The sequence below is a fragment of the Meleagris gallopavo genome, chromosome 5 (genome assembly GCF_905368555.1).
Source record: "Meleagris gallopavo chromosome 5, MGAL_WU_HG_1.1, whole genome shotgun sequence".
NCBI lineage: Eukaryota > Metazoa > Chordata > Aves > Galliformes > Phasianidae > Meleagris > Meleagris gallopavo.
This window is the reverse complement of record NC_139408.1, coordinates 42,927,952-42,941,226: the sequence shown is the minus strand read 5'-3', so window position 1 is coordinate 42,941,226 and position 13,275 is coordinate 42,927,952. Positions and strand designations below refer to the sequence as shown.

The 13,275-nt window shown below is 33.2% G+C and overlaps 1 protein-coding gene across 4 annotated transcripts in view; it reads left to right on the top strand.

The window, feature by feature from the left end:
* Nucleotides 1–13,275, top strand: part of EML5 (EMAP like 5) — a 101,484-nt gene that overhangs the window by 61,512 nt on the left and 26,697 nt on the right. For 3 of the 4 annotated variants that reach the window (XM_085225470.1, XM_085225471.1, XM_085225469.1), the window contains exons 25-27: nt 459–635; nt 1,614–1,815; nt 3,311–3,437. In XM_085225470.1, the coding sequence (XP_085081596.1) occupies nt 459–635; nt 1,614–1,815; nt 3,311–3,437 (506 nt within the window). The remainder of the gene's footprint in view (nt 1–458; nt 636–1,613; nt 1,816–3,310; nt 3,438–13,275) is intronic. The other variant, XM_085225472.1, reaches the window with a different exon arrangement.

The window sequence follows — 13,275 nt, the reverse complement described above, 5'->3', positions numbered from 1 at the left end:
TGAAAACCTACTGCAGAATGCCTAGCCTTTAAACTTGTTTTGAAAGACCTCTTATCTTTCTTTATATAACAATGTAGTATACATAATGTATGTAGTTAAGTTTATTATGTTATAGATGTATTTCATTTTCTCAGATATAGAGTATTATTAGAGAACTGAGAGTGAAAAAGTATAATTTTCAAAGTAATGGTTTCTATGAGGTTGAAAAGTAGCGCTGAAAAATGTAATTTGCTTTTTCTAGGCTAAAATGACAACTAAGGTAATTTTTTAAATAGCACATCCACAGATTTTGTGGCTGTTTAATAAATTTAAGGCTCTTAAATGAAATTTTGAATAAAATTAGTGGTTAATATTAAAATATTATCTTTTAGATGGCAAGGACTTTTTATTGAAATCAGATATGGAAGAAGACTGCTTAGGAAGAAGCATGCTCTGTCTCAAACAGGTTGTTTTTATAGGTAGAAAAGATTGGCTGGGCATCATGGACAAGTGTTTTGGGCTCTTGCTGTGAAGGAATCTGGCCAATAATTGGTGAAGTCACAGATGTAACTGCTTCATGCCTCACTAGTGATAGTAAAGTATTAGCCACAGGAGATGATTTTGGATTTGTGAAACTGTTTCGTTACCCTGCTAAAGTAAGTAGTTTTCAGCTGTGCATGTAGAAGATTGGTCAATTAAACTACCTTTTTTAATTATTTATAAAAATGTAAATACTGATCTTTGGGAACAAAATAGTGCTTTTAGAATTTTGTCCTGATGATTGAGGGAAGTTACTGAGTGTTTCAAATTTGCAATGATTAACCTGTCAGTTACTGAGAATGACTATTCCAGGTCAGACTAAAGAGCCACCACACTGTATCCAATCACTGACAGTGACAGCTGTGTAGACAAAATATAAAAACGTGACAGATATGTAGTGATACTCTCTCAAATTCTAGCATTTTATTGGCCAGTCACTTTCCAGTAATATATTCGGCCTTAGTATCCACAGTGTGGTTTCATTGTTGTATTTTTAGCCCCTTACGGTCTTCGTAAGACAATGAACAGTTCTTTTTTATTTTTTTCTTTTTTTATTTTGATATCATTCATGATTTTATAGATCCCCATTCTGTCCCATCACAGTCTTTTCTTCCCTAAAATGAGAATCATTAACATTATTTAACCACTCAACATAGCAAAGTCATTCTGGAAGGATACTTATATTGCGTTTTGAGTACTTTTTCAGTTTTCCCATATATTTGTTACTTTGTCAGTAAATATTTCTTCAATTTTAAATATTTTACCAAATGCATAGGCATTTACCCAAAATATTCTGTGTGGGTTTTTTTTCTTAATCTGATTGTTATCTTTCCTCTTACAACACACAATGCAGCGTTTATTGGTGGAATCTCTTAATAAAAATTCATAGATGCTTGCCATAGAAATATGGTTGCTTTTCATAACTTTGCTAGAGAAAAGGAACTTGCCAAATCATGTAATACAAATGCAAAATGGATAAAACATGAAGTGGAGAAGTTAAGTACATGGTATTGGACAAAGATGCACTGGCAACTTGTTTTGATTTGATCAAGTAGACAGGTTAATTTTTTCGTCTGTCCTTTTTTTTCCCCTAGGGAAAATTTGGAAAATTTAAGAGATACGTTGCTCACAGTACCCATGTAACAAATGTCCGTTGGACCTATGATGACAGTTTGTTGGTCACTGTTGGAGGAGCAGACACATCTTTAATGCTGTGGACTTACGAGATGGAAGGACATCGGGATAGCCGACAGTGTGACAGTGAGGAATCTGACCTAGATTCTGAAGAAGATGGAGGTCAGTAATAATGTACGGGCTGGATTATGCTGGATTATTTAGAAATAGCTTTTTCATGTGATTGTTGTAATAATAGTGAAGATACTTCAAAAACATTAAGAAAACTTCTCTGAGGAAAAGAGTGTGTTGTAAAGAAAATGATAATGGAGAAATTTGATGTGCTGCTTAGAGTTAGAATGTATAAAGAGAATCTTGACATCCATAAAATTAAAAATATTGTGCTAATTATAGTTAGCTTCCAAATCTCTATACTAAAAAATAAATTTCTAACAGTTTAGATTTGGACATTATTTATGATGAAATTATGTTGAAATCCATACAACACAACATCATATATTGATCTTTTTCCATATTTCCATAGTATAAAAACATCATAATCTGAGGTAGACTAATGTTCACGTTGTATAATTTAGTCTATTGCAAAATTATAACATTGATAACATACTGATTTTTTTTTTATAAAATTATCATGTTTTTGCCATGCTTAACTTTTCCTTTCACATGTGTAACTCCAAGGGCTCATGAGCCACTTCTCTCCTCCAAAGCGCAGTTTTCCTTCTTTGTAGACTCCTTAAACATTTTTAAACTCGTCTTGCTAATCATCAAATAATTTTGTGTAGTACGTAAACTTCAGTTTTCACTGAAATCTACTAGATGACCAAAGAGAAAGTTTAAATATTTGAACAAGTATGGGAAACTGTAGCTTTCTGAATCAAAAATGTCAATCTTAAGTTTTTGTTTGGCTCCTGCCTATGAACAGTCAACACAGGTTTGCCCAATGAGCTTACCTGTGCTCGAGTGCTTTATACAGAATCCTTTTAAGGTATGTGTTCAAAATATTTTCTAAGAAAAAGAGAGGTCCGTTATTTAGAAAGACATTGACAACATTTTCCATAAAAATTTCTCTTAATCATATCTTGTTAATTTCAGAATTTCAGTTAGACGGTAAATGCATAGAATGTTATAATTAGTAGTTTTGTTGTTTGAATGAAATGAAGAGTAGCAACCCAGTCACTAAACTTTTGACCATGTTTACTATACTAAATATAGCAAATATCATCTTGATACACCTGGCTATTCCTAAGCATTATGTAGGAACCCAGTGCAGAACTTTAGATTCTATCCAGTTGTTAGAAACTTGTGGCTAGATCCTGAAATTGAGAACAACCAGATGCTGTATCTTCCAGAACTAATTGCTGGTGTCACGTAGCCAGATGCTTTTTAATTACCTTGAGTAACCAAGCAAACAGAAATAGGATGGCTTCAAATGTCACTTGAATGTTTCTTAGTAGTTCCCCAAGGACATTGTAGGCAATTTGATTTCTTAGATTGTTTTCATTAACAATATTCACAATTCCCAGCTGCTTTCCTTCCTTTTTGTATTTGTTTTTAATAAGCAATAATTGTGCTTCAGTGAAAGCTGTACAAATTATGCATCTTTTTTTTTTTCTGTCTTTGTTTTGATTCTGTTCACATTGATTATTTTTTTTTTTAGGTTATGACAGTGATGTGACAAGGGAAAATGAAATTAATTACACCATCAAAGCCTTATCAACAAACATTAGACCAATGTTTGGAATTAAGCCTCATCTACAACAAAAGGAGCCAACCTTAGATGAAAGGTAATCGCTAAATTATAATTCTAGACAAGAAAGCAATCTGGAAGATAATTAATAGTAAGATATAATCATGTTGAATTGTATATACATCTGAAGGGGATATGTATGAAAAGAATGGAAATAATATATTGGAAAAAAAGTGTTTATCAGTTGACATGGCTAAGAACTAGGCTGTATCTTCTCTTCAGAGAGAAGAAAAGACTGCTATTGATATATGTACTTTATTATATTTGGGGAATTTCTTGAGGTAGAATTGAAACATTTGCTGTTGTTTGATACTACTCTACTATTGAGTTTTACTACTTGCAAGTGATAGCTAGTGATGTCACTGTAGGTAAGAACTTGTTCAATTGTTTTATTTTAAGACAACTTTCAGGTTTTTTGTTTTGCCAACAAGTGGAGTTGACTAACTTGTCTAAATTACATCATGTTTCTATCTCCTTGTCATTTATTCGTTTCTTTGAAAAATTCTGTCAGCTATGTTTCTACAGTTTCTATTCATGTCTTGGAAAATATAGTTGATTGCTTTGCATGATTTGGAGTTCGCAGAATCCTTAGAGTTGGAAGGGACCTCTGAAGGCCATCTAGTCCAACTCCCCTGTAATGAACAGGGATAGCACAGCTAGATGGGGTTGCCCAGGCTTTATCTGGCCTTGCTTAGAAAGTCTTCAGAGATGGAGCATCAAGCACATCACAGGCGAACCTGTTCCAATGCCTCACCACCCTCACTATAAAAGACTTTTTCCTTATATCTTACCTAAATCTTTGAGCTTGACAAAACTATTTTCCCCTTGTTCTATTACCACAGACCGTGCTAGTTAGTTGTACCTGGTTCACTAGTGTATGGTTTAGAAGAGAGAGGAAGTGTTGGGGAGCAGAATAAAGTTAGACCATCACATAAAGTAAGTGTGAAATAAGGCAATTAAGGAACACTAGTATTGAAGAGAAGCGTACAGAAAATACAAAGCAGTTTAACTAGAAGGGAGTGTATAGAGAAGTAGCAGATGGGAAGTCTGCAAGAATGTGAGGTGATATGTTATGATGCATTGCCTCTTTCCTTAATGAAGCTGGCAGATATGTGACACTCTCACTGAGAAGTGCAACCTGATGTTTGTGGGGTTTTTGTTGTCTTTTGTTTTAGGTTTTGTCTCTGAAGTAAGAAAGGAATGCATGCATATAAAGCCGTGATCCCTATTTTACATTTAAAATGAAAAGTTGTCTTTCTGTTGATTAATTGGATGATTTTGATGTGGAAATGAAAAAATAAATTATATGCATGATATAAACATTTTGGATTTATATTTACTTTTGTTATAGAAAGCTGTGATTTAATAATGTTAAAAATGAAGCTATAAACCACTTGTATTTCATTCAACAATTGTGTCTTGAAACTGATGGAGCTGTGGTTTTCATTTTCATGTAGAATATTAATTTTTTATTAAATTAACTAGTTTCTGATTCAAAATGCATCAAAGTTGATGAAAGGACTCAGTTGCTTTCATTATTTAAAAGTTTTGGATCCTAAAACTTCACATGGAGGGGAAAAGACATTTCTGTGAAGAATAAAAGCATGATATGGTTTCTGAATGCATTTTATCTTCTGGATTACTGAAATTATTTAAGATTGGTAAATGTCCTCTTCGGTCTATTTTCATAGATACTAATTTTTATTTTACTTTATATTCCTTCCCTTTTGCTTCCTATGAAGGCAGGGGGTAGTGAGGTAAGTTCAATTGCACAGAGTGCAAGACATTTTAAAAACTTAAGACAGCTTGAGAAAATAAAGCTATACTTTGAAATAGAAATGAACTTTTTCACACTTTACTATGAAATAGTAGCTTGTTACTGGTTAGAAGAGACATATAAGGCAAAGAAAGTGCTCAATCTGAGTAAATAAGAGTGGGCACTAAATAGAATAGTTGGAAGGAGATGATCAAATGGCATCCTCTCTTCCTCAGTACTCTATAGTGGCTAGAAGCTCTACTAGTTTATTATGAAGTTTTGTATGTCCATGTGACAGTGCTATTGTAGAGGTCCAACATGGAATAAACAGTGCAATGAACAAGTTGCAGAGAGACCTGAAATGTCTGTACCATGTCTGCATCACTGTGCTGGAGCTGAAAAATAAAAAGCATCTGGGAGAAGAGCGATGTTACTAACTTGCCCTGCAGCGTTGTGCTAATGATTACATAATATTTAAGGATCTGACCTGATAGCTCCACCTAGCATTATTCTGATGTGCTTGCATTAAGTAATGAGTTTTTGCACATATTCAGTTTCGCAGAATCACAGTCAAAAGCAGGCACTTCTGCAGCCTAAAGATTTGTTGTGCAGAAGATCACCTTTCCTCCAAACACAGCCTGTACTGCAGGGATGAACAGACCTACATTAGTTAAAAGAGAAGAAGCTACACGTCTTGTAGCTATATGGGCCCTGTTTCCAAAATAAAATCATACAAATGAAATGCAGTTGCATTAATATCTACTTATTCTTCTTCAGTCAACTAGACAGAATTAAGAAAGCTATCTTCATCCAAATTTTAGCTCATACCATAAATTTAGCAAGTTGTATCAACTTCTATTTTATGCTTTTTAAATTGTTTAAATGTAAAGTCAACATTTCTGTTTAAGCTTTACAGTGTGTTTCTTCTTTTTTTATTTGTTAACTGAGTATTTGGCTTTTTGCTCAGAATGTGGATAATGACGTTCCACATGATGTAGGCTTGTTACACTTGACTGCCTGACATTAGAGAGAGCTTTTGAATCCTTGTACTCTAAGGAACACAGGTGCACACAAATTTAGTGTATACCTCTGAGAATGTTCATTTGTTTATTTGTTTTACTACTGAGTGTAAGAAGAGTTTAATGCTCTATGGGAGAAGAGAGGGATAGGTACTACCAGGTAATTAATCTCTAGGTCTGTGTAGACTTTAAAGAGCATACCAAAAATGTTACTGCATGGGATTGTGGCATCTCATTTTGAGATTCTGGAGGGCTTAATTGGAATTCATGAAACGTGGCTGAATAATGAAGTTCCCTCTGTACAGAAGGAAGAGGGAAGGACTACTACGACTATGATTTTTTTCATATCCGGAGTATTCAGTGAGTTAGGTCAAATCAAAGGAAGACACATACCTGAAAATTCGGTCTTCTGCTTCTGCTTTACAAAAACATTTGTGAGGCTGTGGGTTGCTCTAGTCCTGGACTGTGGCCTGAGTTTGGTCATAAATGACACCACTAGATAACAAAAATTGATTCACTAAAATTAGTTTGATTATTAAGCCGAAAACTTGATCTCACCTTTTATATAATGTCCTTGATGTAAGACGTACGATTACATAGGAAATCAGAGGTCTAGGCCGTTTAGTCTATCAAAAATGGAAATATATGTGATAAGATAAATGAAAACAATGTCAATTTGTTTTGCTAAACCTCTGCGTTATAACATAAAAGAATTCTAGGGTCAAAAAGGCAGACTAAGCAAAGAAGGGTACAAAATTATGCAGTCAGGTAAGCAGGGAATTTCTCTGTGAATTATAGATTTCTGCTGTCAGCATATCATAATAATTATTGTCCAGTGACCCTTCACTTCAAAATGAAAATACTTTTTCCAGAATCTGAATAAAGGATTATTTTTGTTCTGTTAAGAGGTAGTTTTCTGTTCGCAGTTTTCTGGGCTTTCTCTTCTCTTGTCGTCTTTTTTTTTTTTCTTGCAATAGCAGAAACGAAGAAATATTTTGTTTTCACCTTCATAATAGCACACGGAGAGGACAGTTTTCTGTATTAATCATTTTTATGGCTAACACATTAATTTGAGATGTAGGCTGAATCAACTCATACTTTAAAGCGTCATTGCCTTTATTATTTTTTTTACAACAGTCATGTTTTTTCCCATTTTTTAACATGACATTTTAAAAATTTAAATCTTTCCTATGCAATTCAGTATTCTAAAGAAAAGCATTAGGTAAATATTTTTGAAATCTTAACAATTTTAAGTCTGATTTTGCTGCTGCTTGAAATAAAGAAGAAATAAAAATATTTTACTAATATAGAAATGAATGGAAGAAATAATTTGCTGTACACCATGTCTTAATCTTTAGGCACAACCATTTGTTTTACTGCATAGTGTCTGTGATTAAAAAAAAGGTAATTAGATTAGTCAGTTGTAATGCTAAAAGGAATGAATGTTCAGAGAAGATGCAAGCTTTAAAATAATACAGCTGACATTAAGTTGTTCTAATATGGCCTAATAATGCTGAGTATTAATGGAAAGATAATAGCGATTGTGTCGAACTTTCATTCTTTTTAATAAGTATAGTGGTAGAACTGCAGACTAAATGAGCTTTAAATCTACTTCAACTTGTTTTTCATTGCGTATTTGGAAACCCTTATTTTTATTTGGTGCTGTAGGTGTGTAGGAATCTTCACATTATTGGAAGTTTTGAAATTAAAAAAGAGTGGATTAGAGAGACATTCTTTCTAAGTCTTAAATTGTCATTCCTTCATTGTACGATACAGTGATTTGAAAAAAAAAATTATGGTAAGATTGCGCTAGCGGACTCTTCCTGTGACTTCTTGTTTACTTTTAGGAGTTTGTTACATGGATATTGTTTGCAAATGAGAAATGCTGGTGCTGTACAAGTTAATATACTAAAGAGAAATATGCTGAGGCTTTAAATTTCACACAAAACTTTATGGAAAAGGTCTAGATACTAAACAACAAGATTTCATTCAGAGTTGCGTCACACTGAGGTCTGCTTATGGTATTTATTGCTTAAGGCCAGCTTCAGTAACTCTACATCGTTTTGTTCATAAAATTGTCATCATATGTATTGTTGACATTGGAATATTTATTTTAACTATTATCAAAACAAAAAAGTAGTAGGCTTTCAGGCACCAATCATATCTAAGTTTATACTTTGAATTATTTATAATTTTTGAATAGCAATATTGAAAGATATGTTTTTATTTGAAAATGTCTACTGTCTGTATGATGTTGTGTGGGTTGTCAGCATAATTAAACAAATCAGAAAACTGTTTCTATCCTTTAGTTAAAGTTCTTTTCCAAATATGGTTTTGTGCTAGTTAAATTGCTTAGAAGGAAAACCCATCATGGATGGTTAATTTTGAAAACACTTCTGGCTCAGCAATTCCTTGACCTGAAAGCCTCTGGAAGTTGGTATATTAGCCTGGAGAAAATAACTGTATTCTTATGCTGTTTTTAACCTCCCTGAAGTGTTCTCTCTTTTTTACTGTCAAAGAGAGGATACTGTGATCAATATGACTTATATAAGAATGCTTGTACCACGAGATCTCAAAAACTAAACAGGGAATTCAGATTTAATTTTTTAAAATAAATTTACCAAAGATTTGTCAGCTACTTAAACATTTAAAGTGTTTCTCTCACTGTTACCATTATCATGTGTTCATAGTACATATCATTTCTTAGTCCCTGGGCTGAGCTCTCTTATCTGGGAAGATCCACATGTCAAATATCTTTCAAAATATTTTTTTTAGCTACTTTGCATCTACACCCGGTGCAATCCAAAGCCAGGCATTGTGGCAAAATTGCTTCTTTTTTTTTTTCTTTTTTTCTTTTTGTCCTGAGGTGTTTTTTTGTATTTGACTGTTTACAAACTGACCCACATGTAGAATTCATTTTGACCTGAAAAAGACAATAAATAAACTTACATTGTTCTTCTGAGGGAATGAAAGAGAGGAAGCTACTGAAATAAGGATTGTTTTATCGGAACTTGGGCAGCTCACACATTCACATTGACATCAGAATGTGCATTAGTGCCAGCAATTAAGCCTTGAGGTTAAAAACACTGAAATTTCTGCAGCTAAATTACTTAGAAGCAAATCAAAACAAGGGTACCTGCTAATCAGACTGATGAAAAGCATAGTACAGATGCAAGTAGTCTGTATAGACTCATATGAATCATAAATGACTGGAAGAAATCACCCAGTGCAAAAAGTTGGTGAAATGTATGGCCGAATATCTTCAGTCAACATAAAGTGAATTAAGTAATTGTGGAAAAAAATACAGTAACTATAGATCGGCAGTGATCAGTATCCCCCACACTTTCACTAGCTGAGACAATCGTATTTTAGTATAACTGAACATATTTTTATGATTGAACTTGAACATCTGTCTTCAGTAGTGAGTTGACTGTTCTATTTTTGAGCTCTTTCAAGGAGGTTAATCCTGCAAAACCCTTCTTTGTGATATTCAAGTGTTGTGTTTGCCAACTATTTAAGTGCTTCATACACTTCAGAGGTTTCGGATATGCTTCTGCTTTCTTTTTCAGTTTGCAGTAGGAAGTGTTCCTAAGAGTTATATTCTCATGGCAGTATATGTTCATAATACCTATTGAAATGATCTGAATTTTTCTTACTGATAAAAAACAAAACAAAACCTGCACAGCACATTAAGTTGTAATTTCCTTGTATAAAAAAAGTAAATAAACCAGAAAATTAGTAATAATTATTTATTGAATTATTCACTGACATTAGCACTGAAGTTAGCTTTCTGCCAAACTTTTATAAGTAATCCTTTTCTCTTTCCTACCTGCTGCTGAAAAGAGGTTCCAGGTAATGCTTTTATTTTGCTGTCTACACCATATTGTACTGTCATTTCTCATTTTCCTTGAGAAGCCATCTCTCATGTTGGGTGCTATTCCATGCACCTTCAGAATATTATTACTTACAAATTTTAGGTTTATATGTATGCATTATAGTTCTGTTGTATATAATAAACTGGATAGTTCTTTACCCACTAATATAAAATTAACTATAGGGACCATTAAACTTTTCTATGTTTTATAAATAATAATTTGTGATTTTTTTTTTTTAACATATATAGATCAGTACTCAGACTAGTTCCTAGTGGACTGCTCTCTATCTCAAATGTGAATTGTCTTATGCTTGTTTGGACAAGTAGACATGCCAATTTGTAGTTATTGCTTAATATCTAAGTATTAAATTACCTATATGTGCATGATTGTATACAAAAAGGCACTTACTACACGCAAGATTGTGGAAATCATTATGACTATTCATTGTAAGGAACGTTATTTATAAGCTACTAGATTTCAGTATCTTCTAATAGAATTTGGATCTCTTAAGTTTCACAAGTGACTGAAAATGTTACCAAGAGTAATTGTAGAAGCTCATTCTTATAAAATTCATTACCTATTTCATACTTGTTGGTATGCATGGGAGGGCAGTGAGAGTCACTGTGCTGAATGCAATTGCAAAATCAGTTGCTCAATTCTACGCCAGTCACCTAAATACAAAGCGTAGCTATGATGATATTCACAGGAAGAGAATGTTTCAGGTGTACCAGCAGCTGTAATTAGCTCTATGAAACTGTGCCCCCTAACACTGTAATAACAATTTAATTTTCAAAGATAAACAAATGTCTTAACTGACATTGAGAGTTACCATGGACCTCTAAGAATCAGTCACATTCTATGGTGACTACAGTGAAGGAAAATTCAAGCAACCATTCTTTATTCTGTTAAAAACTTTGGAAATGATATCAGTAATGAATATAGGAAATAAGATACAATGCAGGACTAGTGGGTAGCAGTATTTTTTTCATGAGCTGCTTCAAATTGCTTCTGGTTTGGTTTTTTTTTTTGTAAACAAAGAAACAAAAACAGTCTCCTAAAAAGAAATGCTAATGTATAAATATGAATTCTATTTTCATGTTGAAAATAAAGTGCCAGTATCAAGGTATTTATTTCCTCTGTGATAGATGGCTGGAGTTCTCCCTCGACACATTCAAACTGACCCCATCCATATGTGCATTCACTCCCAAATGTTTTTCCTGTTCTCCCTCCCCTCTTTTGCATATCACTATATGAGCATGCAGCCTATCTTCTACATGCAAATACTTGAGCACTGTATATTTTGTATGAAATGAGTTGCTTCTCTGTACTTAAAAATAATAAATGAAAAATAGCTTTTGCAACTTTAGAAAAGCATTTGGAAAATGTATTCTGATATTCTTCAACATTCCTGCTTTTAAGTACACAGGTTCTCACTCTGAAACTTAATTACAGGGAAAATACATCCGTGTTTATAGTTTGTATTTTTAAACACTACAGTTAGTGTTTCATAGATGGGAACTTGAATAATTTTTTTAATTGCTTAAGAGAATTGCAACTGAGTATAAATAGTCTAGCCAACTTTTTTTCAACTTTATTTCATTCTTTCTTATGTTAATGTAGAAATGTTAATGTACCAACTTTGATGGTTCGCTAAGGATGACTATCAGCCTGCATTTGTGTCTGTCTAGCTGTAGATCCTTTAAGTATAGGTGGTCTTTACAAGCAGTTGCAAAATATGAAATACTTCTTCTATTCTATCCCGAGGAATTAGTAAACAGCAAATGTTAGAAAAATTCCACATTCTAGGTGCAAGCAGCAGAAAAATCTTGAGTACCACTCGTTTCACTTCCAGTAACATTAACCTGTGACTGAACGATGTCCTTACAGCTTTTACTACTTTCTTTACTGGGAAGTAGCCCTAACCCTAATCTAACCCTAACTGGCTGCAATATAATCTAAAGGACACCACACTCAAAGATTTCCATGCTATCTGATAAACATCAGAAATTACTCTTTCTCTCTCAGATAAGAAGACTTTCTGGAACTGTAAGAGGAGTATATCTTTTTCAACTTCTCGGATTTCTTTCTCTAGAAACATTTTTGAGTGCACAGTTCTGCGACAGGCAGGCAGAATTTCCATGCACAACAAACAGTGTGAGGTTATGTATTTCTGGAGCCCCGTACTCTTCTTGCTATTCAGTTTTACAGTTGCAGCATGGGATGGAAGAGGAGATAAAATAACAGCGAGAGATTAGTGAATGTTGAAACTTAGTTATCATAGATAAGATTCCTCCTTCCAAATCTGGAGGAATCTAATGGTTAGGACCAAAAAAATCACTGGTAGTAGGATCAATTTACAACATTTCAACATTATTCATGATGTTCATGTTTGAAAGGAGAGAGGTACATGTTGTGTTTGCTTAGTTTAAAAAAGGATTTATAATCAACATTATGTGTTTTTAAGGAAGCACTTTTGTGTTAGCATTTGTCAAGAAAATTCTTGCATTCCTGTTATCTTTTGATATTTCTATCTGAGTAAGATACCTTTTGTACATGAGCATGTTGGGCTTGTTTTATGACCTGCATTGCTGTATGTGGTAGACATCTACATCTAGATATATTTCTCTATATTTCAATTAGTGTTCTGTTTTCCGTTCTTAATAAAACTTGCACTTATTTATTAATATTAAAAATGAAATGCAGTACGAAACATGAGACTTAGTAATTTTCTGTCACGGCCTGAATTTTCTATCTTTTCATCTTTAAGTATTTAATCCATTAAAATAAGGTAGAATTTTTTTAATACAACCTATATGCCTTCCCTGTGAAAAGACACGTGTTAGTTATCTAGTGTAAAATAATATTTTCTTTTATATATGGATTTGGATTTTCTATTTTTAAGATTTTACGTTTTATAAAATATAGATTTATGTCACTGAATTAAATATTGTACGGGTCTCTTTCAGGCTGTATTTCACACAGTAGCCAGTTTTTAAAAAATTGATTGTGTTTGGGTGTTACAAACCTTCAATGATACTTTGTCACCTGGTTTTCTTTTGAAATTTTTTTTTGTAGGCATTTACAGGCTTCTACGTATAGTGGAAGTAACTGAAGTATCACGGAACACGATTTGTAGCTGCAATATAATTTGTGTTATATGTACAATTGTTTTGATTTGTGATGCAATAAACCTATGAATTATACTCAGATTGGGCAGAGAAAGTG